The sequence below is a fragment of the Parasteatoda tepidariorum genome, chromosome 4 (assembly GCF_043381705.1).
Source record: "Parasteatoda tepidariorum isolate YZ-2023 chromosome 4, CAS_Ptep_4.0, whole genome shotgun sequence".
In the NCBI taxonomy this organism is placed as follows: domain Eukaryota; kingdom Metazoa; phylum Arthropoda; class Arachnida; order Araneae; family Theridiidae; genus Parasteatoda; species Parasteatoda tepidariorum.
Window position 1 is genome coordinate 48,415,462 of NC_092207.1, and position 27,533 is coordinate 48,442,994.

Sequence of the window (27,533 nt, forward strand, 5' to 3'; positions counted from 1 at the left end):
TGTCCTATGATGGAATATAAAAAATTATAGCAGATATGGTATATATATATATATATATATATATTTCAAGATGACATCATTCATTTTTATCTTGAATTTTCGCAATTCTACTCTTAAATACAAACATTCATAACTTAATATTTTTATTTGTTTTTTAATATTAATGTAGTTTAGTAATAAGTTGTAATAATTTACAATATATAAGTTGTAATAATCATTTACAATATCAAATAATACTTCATTTTCAGATTTCTGCTCATAATGATATATGGTGCTATGCTGCTATTCAAAAATTTAAGGAATTATGTACAAATTCTGTGGAAGCTTATATCAAATGTCAAATTGATGATAAGTATGCTGTACAGTTAATTGCTTCTGTATGTGACTTTAACTGTGATATTGGCCAAAGTCTTTGCTATGATGGGTTTGCTACTGAAGAGGATGTAAGTTGTAAATGAATTAAAGTTCACATTATTTTTTATACCATTTCTGTCTATATAAATTCTCTTTATTTTTTATAATAGGAATTTTATGGAAAAAATAACCTTTTTTTTGTGCCCAAATGTTTTAATTTTATCTGGCTGAACTTAGGCTATGCTTAAAATATGACTCTCTACTTTTAGAGATTCAGCTTGAAGGGTTTAAAAAAGGTAATTTTTAAAGCCCTTCAAAAATATTCATTTGTTGTGCAAAATATATAAACAGATTCTGGTAAGATTGGGATATTTTTCCATTATATGAGTCTATTTTCTTAATTTTAATGACTTACAGGATTTGTTTTTACAGAAATGTTGGTATTTATTTACAGGAAGGTCAAGAATTTTTTATGGAAAAATAACTTACTTCTACAATTTAAATTTTTTTTTTCTTATGTTGTTAAATATCATACTTTTTAATACAAAAATCTAAGTTTTTTTGTTTTGTTTTGTTTTTTTCTCTTTAAAAAAATAAAAAAGGGTTTTTTAGTAAAAATATTTAAATTTTTATTTTTATTTTTTTTACAGCTACAAAACAAACTTTCTTGGCCTCAATTTTTTCCTTGTGATGTTAAGTGTCATATTTTATAATTTAAAAAAAATCAAAAAGGTTTTTTGTTTTTGTTCATTAAAAAATGGTTTTTAACCAAAATAATTCTGTTTTTTTTTTCCTTCACAAAATTGACCTCAGTTTTTTTTCTCCTTGTCTTAAATATATTTTTAAATAAAAAAAAAGGAATGTGTTTTTTGTTTTTGGTCAGCAAAAAAAAAAAAAAAAAAAAAAAAAAAAAAAAAAATAATAAAAGTGGGTTTGATCCAAAATAATTCAAGAATTTTTTCATAGCACAAAAATAATGTTTCTTGATTTCAATTTTTTTTACTTCTAAGATCAAAAGTCTTATTTTTCAATGTAAAAAAAAATCAACTGCCAATGCAATATTAGGTCACAAATTCCTTTTATACACCTTACAAACTTCAGACATACAAGAACTTACCACCTTCTCCCAATATACTGTTTATTTCAAAATAGAGTAAAAAATTAAGTTTATTATTCTTAAGAAAGCAGGGCTGATTGTGCTCCGGAAAAAATCCGGATTTCCGGAATTTTCGCTAACAGTGATCCGGAAGTTTCCGGAGATCGAAGGTCCAGATGTTTCAAAAAATCATGGGTCACAGAAGTTTCCGGAAATCAAATTTTCAATGGTGGAACTTAAAAACACAGTTTATTTTATTTGTTTGTAAGGGAGAGCCAGAGAGATACTTTATAAGCTTATATTATGATTAATATTCATTTTTTATCAGTAAACAGTTGTTATAATCATGAACTCAAGAAAGAAAGACATATTTATAAATTTTAATTACTTCTCCAGGTCATCATAGATATGTGTAAATGGTATAGGTATGTGTAAAATTTTAAATATATTTTAAGTAAACTAAGAAATATTGAGAAAAAGGAAAAAAACCTCGTTTAAATTTTTTTTCTAATTTTTCAATTTAAACTGTCTTTTTTTAAAAATTTTTTTAACTCAATTTTCCGGAATTTTGACTTGAGCTCACAATCACCCCTGAGAAAGTAACTTCACCATCATTTTTAAAAAGATTTTCACTTTTTTTACGTATTTCTTCGGAGTAATATGATAATAGGAATGCACAACATGCAAGCTGTTGAGGTTTTTCCTTCCATGGCTGCATTTGGACACAATGAAAAAATTATCCTTATTGATATTTTTTTTCTTAAAAAAATGCTGAAGCATTTAAAAAAACTACCCTTTATAATTCTTTTATCATGATGGAGTCAGCCTTTCATTAATCAGTCTGTTTTGCAAGTGGCTCTTCCCTAAAAAATGCAAATGATGAAATTGTATATCATTTAGTATCGTTTAAGGTGTAGCTAGACCTTCTTAAATTCAATTTCTAGATTTATTGTCAATTAGATGGGGAAACACCTACCATTTGTCATTTAGTAATGATAATAAATTAAAATACGATATTATAAACAAAAGTGTAAAAAAAAAAAATACTTCTGTGAAAATTTTTTTGTTATTCTATATACATTTATCAGTTTTGAAATGTGGTACATATACTGTCTTTAACCTTCCAAACGTAGCTGCTCTGGACTAATTTGTTTTAAAATCTGACTTCCACTAATCTAACTAAGATAAATTAATATAAAAAGTATTAATAACATTATTTTTAAAAAAAAAAACATTCTACTTTTCTATTGAAAAACATGAGAAAACTGGTTTTTTAATGCAGAAAAGCCACCAGCTGTAAGTTGTGAAAAAGCTGAGTTCAACTATCAAAGGTTTAAATTTCTTTCTTCATTGCTGAAAAGTTTAGTCTTTGATGTTAAAAGGTTTAGGTGGTTTTGGTTTCATAAAAAACACATCAATGTACAACTTCTATCGACTTTCTATAACTTATCTAAAATTTACCTTAGGATTTTGAGTTTTGAACCGAAATTTAACATTAACGCAGACTTTATTTAATTGCCAAAACTTTTTTGAAACAATACAAAGAACTTATATTATTTATGTATCTTTAGAGCTAAAATTACAAATAAAGCAATACTATGACATTTTGCATGCTTGATAAAAGTCATAAAAATTCTTTGAAACAACTTTGAATAGGTAGTCAAATAGGCTGTTTTTAAAACCATAATAGTTCAAACAAATTGAAAAATAAAAAGTATTTTTTAAATTGAAAAAAAAGAAGAAAAAAACTAATCTTTTTTTGGTCGAAAAAAAATGATTTATCTATGTTCAAATGCTGTATGAATATAAGAAACATCCTATACTCGAGCAAATTACTGTGTTATAACTTAATAGGTTTATTAGAAGGTTAGAAATCTTGTTAAAAAGGTGAAAAATTTTAATTGAGAAAAACATATTTTAAACAAAACTTTGAATAAATAACTTTAAACCAAATACTTGATTTTACAGACAATTTTCACTTTTCAGTTAGGGAATTTCAGCATTTTTGCTGCAACTGAAGAAGTTTTTTGAGTGTTATCTTATATTTGCTGTCAAATTGCTCTGAATAAAATAAATAAATTAGTTAAATGAAACTAGAAATTTGTTTGGAAAAACCCCCTAGACCTTTTAATATTACTTGGTAGGTTTATTTTAAAGTTACATGTAATATTTCCCCTTATTTAGTTTTCGCATTTCATTTAAGGCGTTGTACACTTTTATAATATTTTTCTAAATTGTTTTATTTGTTATTAATATATTTATAATTGCTATATTTTTTCTTTCAAGGCATCTCTTCAGATCACCGGTGAGAATTCAGCTTCTGATTTATGTGATAGTAATGTCAGTTCTATGAAGACAAGTAATCAACTCAGCTCTGATTCTGGTGTTAGTGTAACTTCCAACCAGCCTTCTTCACCTATTAATCAAAATTACCATTATAGTTCTGAGACTTTAAACTCTCATCTAACTAAAGATAAGACTCAGTTTCAAAATGAATTGCAGGAACTTTGCAGTGAAAAATTAGTTTTTCAAGAATTAGCACCTGAAAACAAAATTGAAAGAAATGAGGTTGAAAGTACTGAAGAGTTGCAAAATGAATTCTTAACAGTTTCTGAGCAAGAACAAGATAAAATTTCTACTGGATATAATAAATGTTTAAAAATCTGCACTTGTAAATGTCCCCTTCATTTATTAATACCATTACCTTCTATTAATTTCGTCGAAGAATATAAGGTGGTAGTACTGCTTTCTCATATTTCTCATCCCAATGAATTTTATGTGAATCTGGCAATGGAAAGTAGTATTACTTTAGATGAACTCTTTGAACAAATGTTTAATGTTTATTCTCCTCAAATGGCTCAAGATACTTATTCAATTCTACTAGATGACTTAAAAGTAGGCATGTTCTGTGCTGCATGGTTTAACGATGGAAATTGGTACCGAGTGAAAGTACTTGATATACATCAAAATGTAAGTATGACTACACATTTAAAATTTGTTTAGCAATGTGTGTTACTATGTGTCATAAAGCCACTTTAAAAACTAGCTAAGTATGATACAAATATTGTAAGTACTTAAAATAATTATTTTTGTATCCTCACAGTGAAGTTAGAACTGCAAGTATGAAGTGTAAACTATGAATGTCAGACTTAAAACTTTTTTAATATAAAGGCTTACAATTGAAAAAAGAACATTTATCCATTTTCTTAAATACACTTTTTGAGCTGTGTCAATTTTTTTAAATATGCATTTTGAGCTATGTCTAGCATTAAAGGCGCACTGGCAAAATGTTTCACCTTCTCGAGAATTGTAACTAAATAACTGTACTGAGATTTCGCTATAATGGTTCAGGGTTGATAAGACTAATCAAAATCCTTCAAGTTTACCAGATGTTCATCAAAGCTTTTTATCAAAGTGTTGAAAGATTAAAATGACTCATAATTTATGTTTTAATGTGCTGTAAATTTATAGTAAACTATTTTGGTTTTCATTTATGTGGTATTCTAAATTTTTTTAACTGTTAAATAAATTATTCTTGATTATTTTTCTTTGTTTACTTGTTTATGCCTTATTCGTTAAAAAAAAATAGTCCTTAAGCTGTTAATCAGTTTTAACTTCCCCCTCTGACCACATCTCTAATGGTTGAGAGGAAGGAGGCCTTCTAAGTGGTTAAATATGGAAAAATTGCAAAGTATATATTTATTATTTTTTTAAGCTTTTAATTTTTGTTTTTACTGTTTTGTTTTTAGTTTGATCAAAGTCACAACGTATTTGTGCAATATGTAGATTATGGTAACAAGGCTTGGGTCAAGAATACGGATTTAAGGTCATTAACACAGGAGTTTGCTAAATATCCCTCTCTTTCTATAAAATGTTCGCTGGCTGGCATTGTTCCTGCCAAGCCATGTGATTCGTATAATGATGAGACAGCTTGGTGGAATGAAGAAGCAGTGAACATGTTCAAGAGCATGATTAGTTATGAAAAGTGTTTTACTCTTGAGATCGAAGATCGAACAACTATATTTGAAGAGTATGTAATTTTTTTTTCTTTTTAAGCGTAATTTTGTATGAATATTTTATGAGTGAGCTTCCTGACCTGGAGTATTTGGAACATGCTCCAAGATGTTCTTACACTGCTTTTTGAAAACAGCCAAAATCGTTTTCAATCTTAAGAAAATAGTATGGATATCCCATCTTTCTCTTTTTTGTTAAAAGCAAATGATATCTTAAGTTAAAATGTTTTGAAAACAAACTTTTATACAAAATATTTATTAATGTTGCACATACTGTATTTTTTATTATAACCATTAAGATTTTTACTTGTTCATTTTATAAATATTTTTCTTGTGGTAATTAATTTCTGATTATTATTCAAAATATTGATCAAAGAATTTTAATTAAATAATAGAATAATGTTAATGATTCACGTTTATAGAACAATAATATCACATTTATAGAACAATAATGTCACACTATGAAATTGGATTGTTTGCAAAGTCAACTGTCAAACAATTCACTTTGTAAAAATTGAAGGAATTTGAGCGAGCTCCAAACGCTATGTGTCACGGAACTCACCCATTGTATCAATATTATTGATTTATTAATTTCTTGTAATCTGTAAGTTTTTATTTAATTTTATTTTTGGTTGTATTTTTATTCTCCTAGTTAAAAAAGATTTTATACTTTGTTATTTTAGAGTTCAAAATTTCATAATCGCCATTAGTATGGCATTGCATTACATTATTATGGCACTTGAATATATAATTTGCAAACTGGATGTGATAGGTTCTAATATCACTAAGACAACTCAGCTTTGTGCTTTTGCTGATGATATCGTCATTTTGAATAGAAGTAGAGTTGCTTTAATTTCCTTTACTAGTCATCTTATAAAAGCAGCAAATGAAATAATTCTTGTTATTAACAAACAAAAAACAAAGTTTATGACATTAACAAAATCTACCTCTATTTCATCAGCACTTGAGATTGATAACTATCTAGGTTCAATTATCAATGATACAACATATCAAAAATTTACTCCATACATTTGAAAGAATTAACTCCAGGAAGAAAAAAAAAGGAAATAAATGCTTTTACTTATATTAATATTTATTCAAGAACAAACTTCTTACTAAGGAAATCAAGTAAAAGATCTATAGAACAGTTAACAGACCTATAGTTACATATGGCAGATAAACTTGAACTCTAACATAACAAATAAAGATGAATCTATTCTAATTATCTTCAAAAGGAAAATTTTGAGAATAATTTTCAGATCAATTAAAGTAAATAATACTCAGTGGTAAATTAGAGACAGTCGTGAACTTGACCTTTTCATCAGACAAAAAAAAATTTAACTTGTTAAATCCAGATGTTTGGTGTGGTTGGGCGCATTGGAAGATAAAATTATAATAGAATTTCTCAAAAACTTTTAAAATTGAAATCTTTCACCTCAAAGCGAAGAGTGAGACTAAAAAAGAGATAATTAGACAATACCACTGAAGATCCTTGGAGGTAAAAAAAACTAGAAGTTAAATGCCGAAAATAATAAGGTTTGGAACAATATCGTTCAGTAGACCAAGGCTCACAGCGAGCTGTAGTGTTTTTAAAGTATCTTAACAATTATAAATTTCTTAATTTAGGGGAGAGGCTCACCTTGGGACACTTTTTTACTTTCTTTTAAATTTTGATTAATTATTGTCAAAATTTTACCTGGTATTCTTGCAACATTTGAAAATGTTTTTAATTAGGTTTTGATTTTGTATCTGCCATAGAAAAAATGTAAAAAATTTTTTAGTTACCTTGTTATTTGTCCCAAGATGCACCTCCTAGAGGGGCACCATTGGACAGTTAAACAGATGTGAAAAGTTAAGTAGAAATTTTCTAAAAATAGTATAACTAAATAAATTTACATTTTCTTATTTTGTTAGTTTCAAGTTCTTGTATGCAAATCCAATTGTTCAGAATCAAATTCCAAACCTAAAGAACGTTCTGAGCTTTGATCTGCTTACGTTTTTACAAAATGTCATTTGCATCTATGTATGATTTGTCTTCTTTTTTGGGATAAATAAATGTTGAATATTGATTCACTTTTCTCCAAAATTATAACTCTTGCTCGTCACCATCAACTTTTTCAACGCAACTTGCAAAAGTAATAACAGATCTTTTACCAGCAAATTTGAAATGAGCAAAATTTCCAACATGTTATCTTGTTTCACTACTTTTTTGTAGATGAACTTCTTTCTCCTCATTAAATATTTTTATGTTTCTTCAACTGTTCATTTCATCTAAGCTGCAAGCATCATCTCCACTGTTATCATTACATAAATCATTAATTACTGCTTTTCTTTCAGATGTATTTCCCACTAATTCTGAGAGCATAAAATCCTCATCTTCACTATTACTACTTAACTGAAGCTGTTTATTCACTTTTTTGCCTTTTCATGCATTGTTTTCTTTTCCTTGAAAGTCCTTTTTATTTTTAAAAGCATCATCAAGAGCCTTTTTGTTCAAGTGTGTATAAATCGCAAATTTTCCTCCTTTTCGTCCCATTTTTTTCCCCGAGGTGCTGGTCTCACATATGAAATGTGTTGACCAACCACTAGGATTTGCAGCCCCAATGGTACAAGGGGGTGCCCCTTTTAACATATGATGTTTACAGGGTTCCCGCGGCCTTGAAAAACCCTTGAAAAGTACTTGAATTTCATTTTGATTTTCAAGGGCCCCTAGAAGTACTTGAAAATGATAATAAATCCTTGAAAAATTCAAAATTACCTTGAAAGGTATCGAAAACTCAGGAAAACAGACCTATTTCTAGCATTTCTGTGTTTAACTTATGACGCGCGTAAGTGTGAGAGAACGACTTTCCCTCCTTTCAGATGATGACACGTAGTGTTTGATTTTAGGATTTTATGTATGTTCGGCTGATTTCAGGAATTTTAAATATTGGGAACTGCTCCAGATTCTGACAAAATCTCTATTCTTATTCAGGCGATTTTAATATTTCGTATTAAACTGATTTAAAAGTTATGTGTTTCGATTCGTTTTTGGGTGATTCAAAAATTGTACTCGCAATTCCCATTAAAGCAATTTGAAAATCAATATCGCGATTTTTGCTTAAGCGTTTTTAAACCCCAATGTCGTGATTAGTTTTCGCGTTTCAATGTCGCGATTTGAAAAATACTCGTTGCGATTCGTATTCATGTGACCATGTCGAGTGCGTATGATCGATGCTACTGAAAAAAAATTTATTCAAGTGTGAGTGGTTAATTAAAACAGTTAAAGTGACCAAAATTGTTAGTAAGAATCTATCAGAAGATATTGAGGTGAAAGTTGGCAACTGTTTTATTTTAAAATGGTTGACAGGTAATAAATTAAAATGATAATTGCGCTGCAACATCCAATAATTGATTAATTTTCTTTAATAGAAAAGTGGTCAAAATTTCAAAATTATATTTAAGAACAAGTTAAATTTCACTGTCTAAATGCTTCAGACACTTTAAATATTAAATAAAAATCTCCCGGCAGAGTTGTTTTTAAATATCTAATTGATATCACAGTATTATATAGAACATCCCCCTCACCCGTCCTCTGCCCGAATCTTTGTTTATTCAGAGGTTGTATACCTAGTTTAAAATAGGCCTTATGCAAAATTCAAATCCAATGTTTTTATGCATCATGAATTTTATTCTTGACTTGATGCCAATCACCCTTGCTTTTTTTATACTTAGATTACTTTCCGAAATCAAGAGAGAGCAATGTAAGTCTTATTTTTCAGTACTACTATTATCGTCTGACGTCTATCGTCAACAAACTATTATCGTCAAAACATTTTAGTTTAAAATGTTAAATTTTAGTCTATCTTCTACTGAAATTTTAAGTCCTTGAGAATTTTGCAATAAATCTTAAAAAGTCCTTGAAAAGTACTTGAATTTAATTTTGAAGTAGAGCATGAACCCTGTGTTTAAGAAACTTTCTTGATAAAATCAAAAGTGGTGGTACTGAATTACCAATGGCATTTATAGAAGAAATAATTGTTATAAGTTTACCATGCTCTCCTGATGTTACTTGCCATATCTGCTTTATTTCTTTTCCAGCAATAACCTATTTATGCCTGGGAAAAATAAGGCGTTTTCTTAAAAATGTAGACATTATAATATACTCTGCTAATATTTGTTAGTAAATTTATATGGGGAACTAAAAACGAAGTGCTTTGAAAACCATTTAATTTGTTTCCATTTAATTGGATGTTCAATTATTGATTTTTCAGAAATAACTTTGGTAATTGACTAATGTAGATATGAGTTGTTATAGCTATGTTTTGTCTATGTCAATTACATAAAAGTTTTGATTCTGTTATTCTAGAATTAAATCCATTGATGCTATGTTAATAATACAATCAAACCAAGTTTTCTGGCTATTTTATTCAACCTTTCAGGGCTGTGATCTCTTCAGGATGAATCTTGAGATTCTCCCTTCTCGACTCATTGTTTTTAATATAAAACGAGCTCAACAATAACAGCCCAAGGTCACTCAGATCTAATACAGTACTCTCATGTTACATCTTTCTTTTATGTGTAAAATCAGAGTTTGTAGGGCTGGGAAAGAGCTTCCCCCCCATCTGCTGGTCCTGAGGAGGTTAAATAAATTAAGTTATCTCTATTCTTCATGTATTTATTACTTTTATCAATCCTCATACAACATATTAATTATGATTTTTCTTTAGTGATCCTCTGCAGGTTCTTCTCTGGGATACACAAGGGGAAAAGGATGTTACTTTAAATCAAGCCCTTGTTGATAGTAAATTAGCTATGGTTGATTGTGCTGCAATAGAAAAATTGCTACAACAGCAAAGCAAGAAAAAACCTGGTAATGTTTTCTTTACAGTTCTTAATGAAAAAAATAAGAAAATGATTGATAAATACAAATTTAGGACAGTGAAGAAACCCATCCAATTTGGTTCTCTCTTAATTTCCTTTTAGGCATTTAAATTTATTTCAAAATTAAATAATTCATTTAATAATAAAAAAAATCTTTATTTTTTGTAAAATTAGGGATTAATCATAATCACTTTTCATAGCTTTAAATATGTTTAATTAATGTAGCTATTAGCAGAAAATGTATATTGATAATAATAAGAAAAATAATAACATGGCTTAACACACAATCTAATGAAATGTTGACAAATGACTGAGCAAAGTTACAAAAAAGCTGGATTTTTTTTCCTGAAAAAAGATTAAGTTTATATTAAAAAAAACCAACTTTATTTAAAATAGCAGGTCTTTATCGACTTTCTTTTAGATTTTTTCAAGTAAATCGTACGTGTATCACGTTCAGAGTAATTGTGCTCCGGAAAAAATCCGGAAATCCAGATTTTTCGATTTGAAAGTTTCCGCGAATCCGAAATCCAGAAGTTTCAAGAAATCATTGATCACATTTATAAATAAAAGTTCTTGTATATTTTATTTAAAAATATTAGAACTAGAATTTATTCTTGGCATCTCTTTCATTTGAAAATATTTTTTCTCATAGAATAATAAATGTGATTAGAGATAAAAGTAAACTTACACATAATTATTCATTTAAATTATGCTGCATATAAATTCATTTAGAACATCATATTTTGAAAATTTCAATAATTTAAATTTGTAAAGATATAAATTTTTGTAATGATTTTACTTAAGAAATTTTCAGGATTTTTGAGTTGGATCCACAATTACCCCTGTGTATTTAAATTAATTTTATTGGTGTTATTCAGTCAAAATAATGTAAGTAAAATATATTATATATGCTATTAGCAAAGTAATTGTATGCAATTAGCAAAGCATTGTAAGAATATTATGCTATTAGCTGGCTACTTATGTAGCGAAATGTAATACTTTATAAGTTTAATAGCTATAAAGTTTAAGTTAATAGCTATAAAGTTAAGTATCTGGTTAATAGCTTTATAAGTTATTAGTAGAGCCCGGATTTTGATGACCTAAAAAATCTCAACTAATGCCCTTAAAAAGTGCAAAAAATGCCCTAAAAAGGGCTAAAAATGCTCTTAAAAATGCAAAAATTGCGCAAAAAATGCCTTAAATAAAGTAAAAATATTGAATTAAAAAAATGTTTTGCTCTTTAAAATTATTATGAGTCATTTAAAAAATATAAAGCAATGCAATACTTGTTCTACGTTCATTAAAGTTTGAAAAATATGTTTTATATCCTAAAATAACAAAAAAAGGAAAATATATTGACACCAAAATATTTTTCTTTTGTAGAGAAACTTTGAGGGATATAACTCCCATCTCATAATATTACTAAATATCAGAATTACATTGGATTATAAATTTTTTTTTTGATAATTTGAAATGTAAACGTGCGTCTCTTGTATGAAAGTAAATTTTCATTCCTGCAGAAGCTTCTTTCAACGTCTACTGATGTTATAGGTGTGTACTTGAAAAAGACGGTCTCACTTACTGACAATTCTTCTTCAAGTTGAAAAGATTTTGCTTCACCTGTTAATATCCTATAGATTTTCTTCATTGTTTGGAAGCCAGTGTAATAATGAAAATTGATAAAAAATAATAAAAATTGGAAAAAATTAACCGAAAACTTTAAAAAATGCATTAAAATGCAAAATACGCCCCAAAATTTAAAGAAAAATGCCCTATAAATCTAAAAAAATGCTCTAAAAGACAAAAAATGTCCAAAAATGCAAAAAAATGCAAATGTTATCAAAATCCGGGCCTTAGTTATTAGTATTTTTTTATTATTAGTTTTACAAATCTAACCATAAAGAAGAATTTCAATGTATACTCTCAATTTAAAATAAAATTTAAAAATTAGAATTATATTTAGCTAAGCACAGAGGATTGTAGTGTTTATATAACCAAAATAAATTTAGGTTTGTACTAATTTAAATCTTTACTAGACCGATTAATTTTACTATTAAGAATATTTTTCTACTCAAATTTGCTTCTTTTTTAATGTTTAAGAAATTCAAATTCATTTTTTATATTTTTTTGGGGTATTTTTTTCATAAATAGATAAAATGTTATTATCTAGTAATGTAATTACTGTCAAATAGTTTTAAAGAAGAAAAAAATAAAACCATACTTATAAATTTTTTTCACCAAAATTATTTGACCACTGTCACTCAACTTTTTATCATTTAACACTTTACATTATTTAGGGTAGTGTATCAAATTTGACATTTTCTAATAATAAAAAAAAAACTTGATTTATAATTAAATTAGATAAAGAATTTTCATTTTTGCATGAAATTATCATTAAGCAAGCTTGTTTCATAAATGCTTACTTATTTGTCTTGGACAATTAGTTACTTAAATGAACAAAAAATAAAATCAAACTTTCGACATTTCTTGGAAGATTGTGTTATAGGCAAGAATGTTATAGGCAAGTATGTCTCGGAACCATTTTTTTTTTCAAGATTGCAGTTGCTTCCCATATTTTAAAATTCTGAATATGTCTAAATAAAAAGTATTTTTAATCATAGGAGTTTCTAATTTGTTATTAGTATTTAAGTTGGGCCCTCTCAACTCAAGTAGATTGGTATTTTAATTTATAAAATTTGGATTAATTAATCAAAAGTTATTCTGGCCCTCTCTTTTCTTACTTTTTTTTTTAGAATCATATACTTTACCAATCCCTATGCTAAAACTTTTTTATAATAAATTTTTTTTCTCTCTGTCAAGATGTTGAGATTCTTAGTAATTGGAACCCTATGTTTGAAGAATATAACGATATACAAAACAGCTATGGAGTTAATTTTGATGACTTTCAAGTTGCAACAGATGGATATAGTATGTATCAGTTATTCAATTTTTAATGTCATTAGTTATTTTAGGATGTACAATTTAATTGGTGAATTCTCAGTAAGATTGCTTTGATGTCTTCATTCGAGCAGATAAACAAGCACTAAAATTTCTATTTATTCAAATATTTTTATGGGTAGAGTATGATACAAGAAGTTACATACGTAATAAAATCTTAGATTATATAATTAATTATTTAATTTGATATTGATGATGTACTGACAATGTTTGTTTAAAAAGTACATCGGTACCTATAAATTTCTTGCTTTAAAGCTCTAAATTAAGATTTTTATATTTTTTTTTATTTACCTAATTGTAATATATTTTGATTTAGTTTAATGAAGGTTTTGAATCCTCATTTAGTAAAACAGAACTTGATTTGAAATCTGATATTAGTTTTTTCCTTTCACAAATGTCTAAATAATTTTAAAATTAGTTGCAATGACTGAAACAAATAAATTTCATTCTCCATTGTAGATTTATTTTTTTCTTATATGTTTCCTTCATGTAAAAATCTCCTTAATTTTTAGTTTGAAATTTTGGCAATGAAATGCTGATTTATAAAGTTAATGTTTCATTTTGCAATATGTTTTGAATGCCATCTGGGGAGTGCATTGTGAAATTGAGTAGTGCTTTTTTTGATTTTTGTAAAAAATTTTACTAATCTCACTAGTGCTATGCTTTCAAAGTGCTATATTTTTTTTCACGGTTATGCATTATGACTTATTATCAACATTAATCATTTAAAACATTATTTTAATAATTTAAAACATTTTAATTATTTAAAAAGTTTTCTAGTAAATTTTTATTTTGTTTCTTCTGCTTTTCATTGTTATACTAATACAGTAGGGAACCGATTATCCGGAACGATCGGGACCATCGCTATTCCGGATAACTGATTTTTCCGGTTTTCTGAATCGCTACAAAAAGCCGTTTTTTTTTATTGTTAAACCCAACTGAAAAAAAAAAAAAATTTGGAAATAATCTTAAAAAGAAGAAAAAACGATGAAGTAATACACTAAAGATTATTTCCAAAATGATGGGAAGGTAAACATCTTTCAAAAGAGAAAGAAAAATCTTAAAATCTTATGAGGAAAATTTTTTTTTTTTTTAAATGGCGAGAAAATTTATTGAAATTCGCTCCGGTTTTTTGGTTTTCCGGTTTTCTGATTTCCGGATAACGGGTTCTGTACTGTACTACAATATAATAAAGGTTACTTTAGATTGTATTTCATAATGATTTTTATATATGAGTCTTATTGTAAATTAACATTATTATATTTCTACTAACACGAGTATCTTCTTGCTTTGCTGTTTCATGCGAGTGACCAATGTTTGAATCATAGCTTCAATTGGTTTGAATTCCTATTCCGTTCTGTATTGCTAACTCCACTGAAGTAATGTAAAGCATAACCACAACTCAATTTACTTAAATCTTAGAAATTCGTTTGAAATCTAAATGTATTATTATTTAATATCCTCCAAGCATTGAGTCTCTGCATTATTTCCTTATCTTTAAGTTTGGAAAAAGCTGAAACTAACTCTCAGAGAGTTTATTATTAATAGTTACCAACTCGGTATATGCATTATAGTATATGAGAACTTTTTGTAGAGCTTACCTACATTTGCGTTACAGTCATAAAAAGAGCCCATAATTATGAAAATTATCAAAGATTATTGCTTCCAAAATTATTACTTGAAGTTTAAATTTAATTTGATATCCTTTGAAGGTAACAAGGGGAAAATAATGTATTTAAAAATATGATATATGTAATAACGTAATAGGGTTTTCACTATTCGTTTTCTATTAATTGATTTCTTTTTCTCTAAACCAACTTAATTTACTTCTAAAAGTAATTTTGAGAAACAAATTTTATCCATTTTTCCATATTCCAGAGACAGTGATGTTATACTTCATATATATTAGTTGTCTTCAAAAGGGCATCCATATAGATTTAAGGCATAGATAAAGTTTTAATAGTTTCATTTTAGTGCAAATGTAAATTAGTATTACCCTTGGCTAGGAGGTCAATATCTCGTGGTTCTTGACTCTTTTTGTTTTCTGAAAAAGAATAAAAAAATATGAGGTCGAATGCACTTCGAATATTCTAATGGAGAAAAAAATTATTTGTTAAGAAGCTTATTTTAAGTTTTTCTCCCTAGAATACAGAGATGAACAGTATATTTGCAAATATTATTCTCTTCGTGGCGGCTATTGTCCTCGTAATCCCTGTCCTTATCTACATGTCCCTTTAGCTCAAGGTGGTAAGTATTTTTTTTTAATATGTACTTGTAACGTTTTGTAAATTGTTATTTGATGTAATCTATTCTACAAAATATGTGATATTATATATTCAAAAACAAAATCATTTTATTTTTAATAGTTTTTTTGAAATTTTTAGCTTTAGCCCTTCCATTAATCTTATAAGCTATTTTTATTGTAAATTTGATTTAGTGTGAAAAGAGTAAATTCAAGTACTATCCAAGCATTTTTACTTGAACTAAAGTAGGGTAGAATTTTCCATGCTATATTCTACTTTAAAGAGTAATGTGGCTAATGTGTCTAAATGCTTTCCTTAATTTTTAGTATATATTTATAGTTCTATTATTTTAAACTGATACAACTACTTTTGAAATGTGCTATACTTCATAATATTTAGGATAATTTAGATCTTAAAAATATATTTATACCATTTTTTACACTTTTTTAATTAGAATTTTTGTAGTAGTGGCAACACAAAAATTTATTTTACTATTGAAAGCTGAAATTATTTTAACAGTGCAAACATTTAATATTTTTAAAAAAATATTGAAATCAGTTTTATAATTTTGCTTTAACTATTTATGTGTAGTGGTTATCAAAATCAATATGAATCACCTTTGTTAAAAAGATTAAAATATTAACGAATACATTTTGTTAGATAATGAATAAAAATTGATTAAACAGTCATGCATTTAACTTAAAAGTAACTCTTAAAATATGTTTATATTTGATGTGTTGCAATGGTAACTAAAAATTAGCTTTCAATCAGAAGAACTTATATTGCAATTCAACAAATTGAAGTTTAAAAACATTTAATAAAATGGTATATTATTATTTATGTTGCAATTAGGAGTCACTAGAGACCAAGATGAACTTTATTCTTTTAATTGCCTTCCACCTTTGCCTGAAGATGGAAGTTCTTTTCTGATTCAAGTATCTGCTGTGAAAAGTCCTAGTTTTTTTTATGTACAGTTACCGTTTGGGAATCTGTCTGTAGATGAACTCGATTCACGTATAAATCAAGGTAATTATTCGATGCAAATGTTGCTACTGATAATTAAAATTATGTATATAAGTAATGTGGAAAGTAAGTTTAGTTTTCTTTTTTCATTACAAAATAGTTGCTTTAATAATTCTTGTTGAGTCACTGGCAAGCAAGGTGAGACTTTTTCAGATCTCATATTTGTGTGGCACTTGTTTGGTGAGAGTTAAAAATGGAGCATTTTACCATGCTAATACGGCTGATCACCCGATTTTTAATGGGAGTAACACCAAAACTTGCTAGATATGGTCGCTCTACCACTCTCTCAATGGGAAGAAAACTAAAACTGATAGATGTGGTCAAACATCCAATTTCTCACTGTGAGGAACACCAAAACTTATGAAATTCATAAGGAAATTCATGAAATTTAAGAACACAATGGGATGAATAATTTCATAGTCAGAAATTGGGTGCTGCAAATTAATGAATGAAAGTATTCACACATCATTTTTGACCACCTTAAATATCACACCAAATGACTAATCTTTTTAAACATTTAAAGTCCTTTCTTGATTGCAAGCAGCTTCGGAACGACGAGTTCAGATCCGTAGTTGCACAATAGTTGATATTGCAAGCAGTATTATTCTTTGCCATCCAAATACTTCTGCCCAGCTAAAATAATTGTCTAAACAATGGTATCTATGTTCAAAATTAGTCTAACAATTATTTGATGAATCTTTAGTTTTGTGAGGATTAATTAATTGAGGATTGTGTTGCTTAAGGGAACATATTTTTTGAGTTATCTCTGCATTAAACTTACTAAGTTAATGCATCATTTGTAAAATATTTTAGTAATTTATACTTTCACCATAATTATCATTTTATATCATAATCGTACTTAGTTGTACCTAACTAATATAATAATCTTCATTATGATTAATTTTATGTGGGCATCTTTGAAGCTTGAAAAGAATTTTTCTCTATTTGCTTTATGAGATGATCATGATAGCCTGGATATAATTAGGATAATAGCTATAATCTTATTAAGCAAAACATGCGTTTCTTCCTGAGATGCGAGCTTTATAAAGTATCAGCCCATTGATTAATTATATTGTATAGTAGAATTAGGAAGGAATTTTGTTTTTCTTTTTTAATACACTTAGTAAAGCCTGAGAGAGAACAAGTTTTAAGAAATATAGTTTATATTCAATAATTTAATTTCTAGCAGTTTAAAACTTATAGTAAAATTGTTTTAGCACATGTATCTATGCAATTTGTGTATTTATACATTTCATGTATGCAACAATCTTATATCATGCGCCTGTTTCTTCATTTCAGTATATTCAGCAACAGATCTTATAGAGTGTAATTTTTTAGTTTCAGAATTATTGATTCAGTTGATTATAAAAATGATAGATTCCAATCAACAATACAGTAATTATATCATAGAATTTTTAAATGTTGATTTGAATTTTCATTCCCTAAATTACTTTTGTATAAAAATATTAAACTTTATATTTACTGTTTTCCTTTGGAGACTATTGAAACCTTTCTTTAAAAATATTTGATTAATGTCTTAAATTCGATTACAGATTTAGATAAATTTTAGTGTGAGGGAATATTAACTAATTGTAATTTGTATTTTTTTAATGCAACAGTTTTATAAAAGATTTCTTTATATATTAATCTCAAACTATTATTGGTTGTTAACTGTTTCATTAAATTGTACTGGAAACTTTTACAACCTTCTGTTCTTGACAAAGTAATTCTGAAATTTTATGTGATAAATTTGACCTTTTTTTGCTCTTAGAAATTACTTGAAATTATTTCTTACAATTCATAGAATATTCTGTAGCTAATTTATAATGAGTGAAATTGGTACCATGAGCCATAAGTTTCCTTGTAATTACTTGAGAAAAGTCCTCATAACATTCTGCACCTTTTGTATGTTAGTTAAGTGATTACTTAATATTTCATACAATTCATGGAATATTCTATAAATAGTATATGTGGTAAATTTGGCTTCTTTTGCTATTAGATACTTATTAGCTTTAGTAATCGATCATATTTTGTAATTTACATTAGATTGCTACAATTATACATTAATGAGTTAAGTTATGAGTTCAAAATATTTTCAATAAAAGGCATTAATTGTTTTGAAAACTATGAAACTGAATGAGTATGAACAATTTTTATAACTCTGTTAATTGTTTTTACAGTTCTTTATAACTATTAAATTTTTCAGAATAGATAACTATCTGTCTGTGTCTGATATATATTTTAGATTTCAGCTTGCATGTATAAGTTATATTCACTAATTTCAAATTCTTCATTAGGTGTTCCCCGTGAAAGTCTACAAAATCAAGAAATGAACCATCTTTTTAATGCTTTAAAGTGAGTAGAAACTTTGTAAATCTTTACCACATACTAAAAAAAAATTTTTTTGAAGATTTTCTGTTCTCCCAGGCAGCTACGTGAATATAATTGTTTAAATTTTTATATAAATGATGAATTATCCTTTAGATCTGAAAATAAATAATATATTATATGAAAAAACTATATTTTGGAAAGTAAATTAATTATTTTTTTGGATCATATCTATCTTTATTCACTTTTATGCAACCTGGTTGGATAAAACCAGGTATAAATTAAAATAAGGGAAAGGGTTATTTTTTTAAAACTGATTTAAGTATTTTTTTAGAATTAAATTATATCAAATACCTTTTTCATTTATCAAAGAACTTTTAGTAAATTAAGTCAGTTAATCAGATTTAGGAGCAGAAGTTACTAATAGAGCTTTGTTCATGCTTCTTTAAAACTGAGACACATCATACAACCAACCTGAGATATGAGCTTAGTCTTTTGTTCTACTTAGGTACAAATGGAGAATATTTCTAGAATATTTCTATTTTCATTCATCATGAAAAATCAGGAATATTTGACCTTTTTTTAAAATTTGAAACTGATAAAAGACATTTAATGTTCATTTTTTTTTTGTTTTGTTTCATTTGCCTGCAAAGTACCTGTGGTAATGAATTTCACTTGAAGAAACTTCAAGCAAATTATATTTATTTCTTCCTTTAAAATGAAAGGATTTTATTTTAATATCATCTGCAAGTTTATTCTTTCTTTCTGATTTCTGTATTGGGTTTAGTAAAAAAATTTATTTTTTCTCTTTTTGGGCAAAGCTAATGTATGGTTGCATAAAGTTCAAATTAAATTTAAACAATATAAAGTGTTTATGTATAACTATATTTTATTTAATATTTGTAAATTGTGCTAAATGTATGTTTGGTTAAGCTTAATTTTAACAATAATAGTCTTTGCCTGACTGTGTTAAAGGCGCAGACAAATTTGAATTTTTGAAAATAGTGCTGCAGATTGACTCTTTAAGTCTGATAGAAAGGGTCGCAGATTTATCCTACTACAATGTCAATTAATGGAAAAGAAGTCATAATATATGTGACAAATAGATTTAACAATTAAAAATAATAGCTAAAAGAAGTGTATCAGATGTTGAACAACAAAAGATAATATAAATATATATAAATTATAGAGGAGTATCAAAATAATAGCAATTGACATTTTTCCAAACACTTTCATACATAGCCATTGAGAAATGGCCTAGGTATTATATATTTTTACATAAATTATTGCTTTACTATTTTTATTTATTAGTTTATTTTTTTACTGTAGTTTACTTTTTACCACATATTTTTTTGTTATTGCTCAAGTAAGAAGAACAATGTTCAGAAATATATGGCTAAATTATTTCTCATTGCAGTTTATTTAAAGTTAAAATGTCTTAATTGATGACAAATTTGCATAAATTTTCTCTTATCTATGTTAAATCATGCTACAACGTATTTCTCAACAAAAATACCTGTGGACGCTCTTGACATTTAACAAATTTCTAAGGAAATAATGGATAGATGGAATGTAGCTTAACACTTTCATTGTGACAATGACATGTCTTTGTCCCACCCTCTGCGCTTAGTGTTCCCTCGTAACCCTAAACTTGAAATAAAACGCAAATTCCTTTATAAATTAATTAGTTTACTTTAAAAAATAGTAATCAATAACCATATTCACTAATACAACAATAGAGTACAACGAATATTCATGGAAGACGAGTTCCCTTCCCACTCCCACTGTGAAGAAAAATTTTATGTATATTATGAATAAATAAAAATTCAGTCATAGATTTAGATTCGGTCACATAAGACTTTAAGAAGCCAGTCAAAAATTTTAAGCAAAAAATAGATTTTTTTAAAACACCAGTAACTACATTTACTGTATACATAATGAAGAGGTTTGAATGTTGATGAGGGGAAAAATCTAAAAAAATACTTTTTTAAAATTAGTTTGTATCCTTATATTCATATTTAAAATTGCATTTTTAAAACCTTCCCTATAAAGGAGCAATGAGCACTAATATGCTAAAATTTGTGAGTGTGTAAAAAGTTAAGAATTTTTGTTACTTGAATGAAACTGATTTCAAGTGTTAAATAGTAGTAATAGTTCTCAATGTTCTAAATAGTTTTGTTTATTTGCAGTGAACATTATACTAACAAACCATTTGATGAAACAACAACAATAGGATTAGCATTCGGTAGCATTGTTGTTGCTAGACGTCTATATGATCAAACATGGCATAGAGCTAGGATTATTGATGGACAGGATATTAATAAGCCTACAAAGGTATTATATTTTTAAAATCCTATTCTAAAAACTAACTTTTTACCCAAAGAATTATTTTTAATTTCTCAGATCTTAAATGTTTAATTTGGTATTATGAGCAATTTTATGAGTAATGATTTTGTTTCAAACTTTTTTGATTTCTGAAATTTATTAAGGATGTCTTTTTTTTTTTTTTTTTGCCAAGGTGTTCTATGTTGATTTTGGAAATGAAGAATGGGTTGATCGAAGAAATATTCGCCGAATTTTGCCCGAATTTTTACACACCCCATTTCAAGCTATAGAATGCTGTTTATATGATGTTGAACCTCTTGGGTTTGAAAAAGGAAAGAAATGGAGTTCTTATGCCGTGTAAGTGATTTTTTTTCTCCATCTATAGGATAATACATAAAATAAACTGACTAGAAGGAGTTATTATTTGATCTCTAGTTTCCTGTTAGTAAATTTTTAAACAATGGATTTATATCTTGATATGTCAGAAAAGCAAAAAAACAAAATTGGTATTCACATTGAGTTTAAGATGTGAGCCTTAGTTTGTACATATACCCAGATTCTAATTTCATCTCTAACACATCTAATTATCTGATCACTACCAAAATAAAAATCAGCAGGTGGGTAGATCCTAGTTAAGTGTTACTTTTAAAATTTTATAAATTTTTTTTTTCATGGAAACTAAAATTTCTATACTTAATATTTTTATTAACCAATAGACCTAACTCTGATTAGAGATTTATTTATTTATATGGCTAAAATATGCTTTAATTCTAGTTTTATTTTTAAAGCGTGGAATTCAAGTTGCGCTATCAGCCTTTTTTTACACCATTGTCAACACCTAATACCTTTCTATTTATTTACACGATTTGTACTTCTTTGTTTTGGTTAGCTAACTTCTATGTGTGGATCTTAATTATAAGGATTTACTTAATGCTATGCATATAGGAGGGTTTTATGTTACATTTCATATTTTAGCTAATTGTTTAAAAAATGTAATAATTTTTTTAAAATATTATTTCAGGAGCTGTTTTAAGGATTTGGTGTCTGAAACTATAATGCTAGCCCATGTTGCTTATAAGTAAGTGCTCCAAGAGTCTTGCATTCCCCAATATAAATTATTCTTGTACAATATTAAAAACGTTATAAGTAACAGGGGGTCGCGTAAATGTTGCAACTTCTAGGAGTTAGGGCTCGTAATCAGGATTAAAATTGCATAGGAACCCATTGTACATGACTAGGACAGGAGTGGCGCTTCATTCTTATGACCTGTGTAGAAGCCCTCAAAGAAACAGTTAATAATATTGTCATATGTCTCTCCTAGTGACATTTCTGGGCAGTTTTAATCCTGATGATGTGCCCTTTCTTAAAAGTTTGGCGCAACAGAGATAGTATGTCTTAGGGTAAGAAGTTTGGCCCTGGTATATAAAACATTTTTAAAACTTATTTAGACTAAAAATGTCATTTAAAAAAATTGGAAGCTTGAAGAGAGAAAACAATTGTAGATTTGGAATCAGCTATACAAAAAGATCTAAGACCCGTTAAAAATCTCTTACATCAGAAAAAAAGTTGCTCCCTAGTGTTATCATTTCGTTAAAATGATGTATATTTCAGCACTTTGACGTTAGATCACTACCACCAAGCAAAGAATGTAAGAGGAGTCCGGTTTACTCTGACATCTCTCTTAACCCTTTCGCGACAAGTTTTTTTTTTTACAATAGAACAATTTTGGTAGCATAAACTATGAGTGGGGCAGCATTACGGACGGTAGTGCCATCTATGATCTGTGAATGAAAATACCTTCAAAAATATTGGCAGGACTGGTGGGAAAGTCTCCCATTAGACAGAGAAGTTAGTTTCTGTCCCAAAAGATTTTTTTGAAATTTGCTTGGGAGGTATGTGTCCCGTAAGGCGCGAAAGGGTTAAACTAATGTAATTTATTTTGTATTAAACCAATTATCAGCATTCTTTATCTATTCAAAATCAGCCATTTCTGCCTCAAGTGCACCATCCGAAAAGTCTTATATCCATTTATTATCACTACTGCGGCACCATCTATGGGTCATTTTTTTATGCTAATCTAGTATCTGCTACTCCAATTCAAATCAATAAATGATCTGCATGTCCATCTGAATGAAAAAGGTTTGATAACAAACTTGTATTTATAAAACTAATATATCAGTTATCAGCAAAATTTAAAATAAATATTTAGAGCTTTATTGCTCTGCAGAACTTAGAGGTGAGATAACCATACATTTTTGTTATCTTATGTGTAAGTTATTTTATGACATCGCAATTCTTGCAAAGATTTAAATGAGAGCTGTTTCTTTTGTCTTTAAATATTTGATTATAGTTTTAATTTTTTTTCCCTTCTAGATCCAATGATACCTTACAAATCAGTTTAAGAAGAACAACACAAAATGATCACCTGACAATCAAAGAACATCTTATTAGGGAAGGATTTGGACAAGAAAAATTATTAATAAAAACAAATAAGCCATCATCTAAATACATCCCTGGTTAATATTTTTTTAAAATTTTCAAACCTTGTATATTAAGCTTCTCAAAAGTGCCTAACATGCCTTTTGTGTTAAGATATTTGTTGTGATAATAGAATATATACATAATACTCATAAAATAAAACTATTAAGTTTTTTTGTTTTCTAAGAGTCTGTTTTATTTTATGTCAAGGAAAAACATATCTATTATATTATATATAATTTTTTCGAATAATACCAAAATAATTTTACATCAGAATGTGAAATCTTTCGACCGAGTGGGGAAGTAAAACACAGTTATAAGCCAACATTGCAAATGAGGTCGTCGTGTGTCCTAGGGTAAGAAAGAAGTGGCCGCAAAAAGTTTATTCTACTAACATTTTTTATGATGGTTCCACTAATGATTAAACTCTTTAAATAGAAAAGAGGTGGTGGAAATTTCATTAAGGTATTCTAAGAAAAAAAACTTCTGTGATAAAGTTTTAACAATAAACAAGACCCTATGTTTCCTTCACTCGAACTTTAAATAAAATTTTGAGATGGAAAAATCCTCTAGATACCTCCCCCCCCCCAGCCTGTACTTTAAATTTATCATGTTCTGGTCAAATAATTTAAAAAATTAAACCTTGCCTGTAATTTTTGGAGATCTAGGTAGTATAAGTTTTCACAATCAACTATAAATAAAGACAAACAATTTAAGGTATTTACAATTTAATTTTAATAATTTTTGGTTACATTCTTTTAATAACAAACAAGAACTGTAAAATAATTTATTGCACACACATTTTAAAATAATACATTCAACAGGCTAGCACATTGATTATGTATACATTTTTGTATATATCTTATTGTTTATAAATTTCTGTACAGAACGATACTTGTATGATAGCTGGCCTGCAGGAGGAGGGAAGAAATAATTGATTGCAGCAACGCAAGAGAAAGCAACAAATTATACAATTGCTATTAAAAGGTGTAAAATGTAAAAATATAAAATTCAATATTCTAATAGAAAAATATACATCTAAAGAAAGAAAGGTTTACCTGCAACCTTATTTTCTTTATAATAAAAAAGATGGAATGGATTAAGAATTCTATATGTTATTTCCTTAGACTTCTGTTTACTTAAAAATTAAATTGAATTAAAAAAGTTAATTAAATTAATTTATTTAAACTTATAAACATTCCGAAAGAGAAATATATTGAGTATCAAAAAGGGTGAAGCAGGTATAAGTAAAGTTAACAATACAGTTTTAATTTAAATTAATTCATTTTTTTATTAATAAAAAGTTAATCATGAACATGCAGAGAAGTTAGTGCACTTAATTTTTATTTTGATAAAGAAATCTATTAATTTTGTCAACTAAGCTTGATATAAGTTTTATATAATATATAAGTTTTTCAAACTTAAGTAGTTCTGAATAAATTTTTATTTTATTGAATATTTTGTAACGAATATTAATAATTACTTACAAAATAAAGTTTCATCCTTAGCTAATAGACTAGAAATTTTTTTTCAGATTCCACTTTTAGAGAAAGAGGTCTAGTTCAGTCGAACTTAATAGTAACTGCTTAAAATAATATTTTACTTCAAAATGTACAAAAAAAAAAGAGTAAACATTTTCACAAGCACAATTTCATGTCCAAAATTGTATACATCATAAAAAATAAAGCATTTTTAAGAAATACAGCAATCAAATGGCAAATCACATAATAACAAGTAACAAATTTCTAACAATCAACAAAAAACACTTAATTCATAACAATATCAAAATTAAATAAATAAGCATAAAAAGTCATGCATTACTCCAGAACACGGCATTAGAATTGCTATCAATAAATAATAAATTAACAAAATCTTTTCAGCTTAGAAAAACAACAATGGAATGTTTACATCTTAATACAAGCAACTTTGCAATAAATTAAATAAAGTGCAGAAAAGATTCCATTGATGATTTAAATCTAACGTAACTATAAAAAAGCAGTTAAAAATTATTACATTATTTCTTATAAAAGTTTTTTTTTTTTACAAAATAGTAATTAAAGTTAAGCAGAAATGGACCTAAAAGCCGATACTAATTTGATTGTTTCAGCATAAAATGAATTAATATTTACTGAATTTTAAAGATGACAATGACAAAAAATAAGTATGAATGAATAAGTTTATTTTATGACTAGGAGTAATGTGGAAAAAAAGTGATTGTAAACACATCAAACACATACATAAAAACATTGCAATATGTCTAAAAAACTGAGAGCTAATTATAATCATTTAGCATTAATTAATATTTTCAATTAAAAAAGTATCTGAATTGAATATTTAAAATAATATGCGTTTTGGTACTACAATGACAAAATCTTTTTAATTAATAGAGTATGCATAGCTGCTCTTAAATATTCCATTTGTTAAGGGGCAAATTTTAAAATTTTTGAATTAATCAAATAGTAAAAAAAAAAAGTTTTTAACATAAATTATTTTGAATAATTATAAATGAAGCTATATTACACAAGAAATAGGTACAAGTTTAATTTTTAAATGTGATAAATTATATTTAAATAAATATATAGCACATGTAACAAAAAGTGAAGTAATAAATAATCAAGTGATTTATAACTATTTTTACTAATGACACTCAAGAGTCAAAATACACACTATTACTTTTAATAATGTGCCTTTTAATATGAAGTGCAATTAAAAAAAAAAGCATATTGGGGCAGTTAAAAGTAAAACAACTGTTTGAATGGTTAATGAAATATATATTTTATAAAATATATAGATTAAGTCATGCGATGCAACTTAATTTTGAAAAAAAAAATCATTAAACATGGTTCATAACTATTTTTACTAAAATGACATTTTGAGTCAAAATACACATTATGTTTAATAACGTGTATTCTAATACAAAGTGTATTATAAAAGTAAAGTATTTTAGGTAAATTAAGTTAATGAAATATATATAAGCTGTGAATATATTTAATTACAAGAAAAAGTATTTTTCTTTTATATATATATATATATAAAAAATTATAAAATATGATGTAAGTTTAAGTCATGATGCAACTAAAATTAAATTTTAAGTATAGTTATGGAAAACCCTATATTGCTTTTAATCATCCAACATTTCAATTAAAAAAAACGTATTTTTCTCTTTTGGCACATCCAACATAAAATGAAACAACAAAATTACAGATCTCACAGGACACTATTTTGAAACTGTAACAGTTTATAACAACCTGTATTGGTCTAATGCTATCAAAATTGATATGCAATTACCAATAATATTTATTTATAACATGAGTTAAAATGAATAATTCAAACTTAATAAGTGTGAGAAAAAGAAGTATTTTATGCTTCATAAAACTGAGTTTCTGACTTCAAAAATCATCTACTGAAAAGATTTCTAGGAACTTCAGATTTAGTCCAAATTCACTTGAAAATATATTACCTATACAGCAAACTAAAAGAGGGTCGCAGTTGGACAATAAGAAATAAAACTATCACTGAGGGTTATTTTTAATTTGGCTTGGCGTGTGAGCTGAGTGGCCGGTCAGGAATGCGTGGTGGGATGAGTGGGACAGGCCGCCTATACAGAAATAAAAAAAAGACATACAACAATGAGATATTTATTTTAGAACACTGATCATATAGAGCAATATAACTAGATTCAGATACTGGAGTGTCTGACTTGCATCACATAAGAACGGTACTGTTAACTTTCCACATCTTTCACGATGCTTAACTATTTCAATTTTATTAGAGAAAGGAGGTGATTGTGATTCAATCTTACATCTCTTTCTTTTAATATATATGTGGCTACTGTTCTAATTATATCACCAT

General features: G+C 27.1%; 2 protein-coding genes across 5 annotated transcripts in view; one reads left to right on the plus strand and one right to left on the minus strand.

Annotated features, from left to right (window-relative positions):
- LOC107441774 (tudor domain-containing protein 15) overlaps positions 1-23,867 on the plus strand; it is a 38,713-nt gene extending 14,846 nt beyond the window's left edge. Inside the window, exons 6-17 of the mRNA XM_016055146.3 lie at positions 249-443; positions 3,737-4,420; positions 5,200-5,480; positions 10,173-10,315; positions 13,147-13,254; positions 15,430-15,531; positions 16,380-16,553; positions 18,848-18,905; positions 21,068-21,212; positions 21,397-21,560; positions 22,225-22,281; positions 23,577-23,867. Coding sequence (XP_015910632.2) covers positions 249-443; positions 3,737-4,420; positions 5,200-5,480; positions 10,173-10,315; positions 13,147-13,254; positions 15,430-15,531; positions 16,380-16,553; positions 18,848-18,905; positions 21,068-21,212; positions 21,397-21,560; positions 22,225-22,281; positions 23,577-23,724 — 2,259 coding nt within the window. The 3' untranslated portion in view covers positions 23,725-23,867. The remainder of the gene's footprint in view (positions 1-248; positions 444-3,736; positions 4,421-5,199; positions 5,481-10,172; positions 10,316-13,146; positions 13,255-15,429; positions 15,532-16,379; positions 16,554-18,847; positions 18,906-21,067; positions 21,213-21,396; positions 21,561-22,224; positions 22,282-23,576) is intronic.
- A 2,969-nt stretch (positions 23,868-26,836) lies between these two features.
- LOC107441775 (dynamin) overlaps positions 26,837-27,533 on the minus strand; it is a 35,793-nt gene continuing 35,096 nt past the window's right edge. For all 4 annotated transcript variants that reach the window (XM_016055151.4, XM_016055150.4, XM_016055149.4 and 1 more), the window contains exon 19: positions 26,837-27,279. In XM_016055151.4, coding sequence (XP_015910637.1) covers positions 27,210-27,279 — 70 coding nt within the window. In that variant the 3' untranslated portion in view covers positions 26,837-27,209. The remainder of the gene's footprint in view (positions 27,280-27,533) is intronic.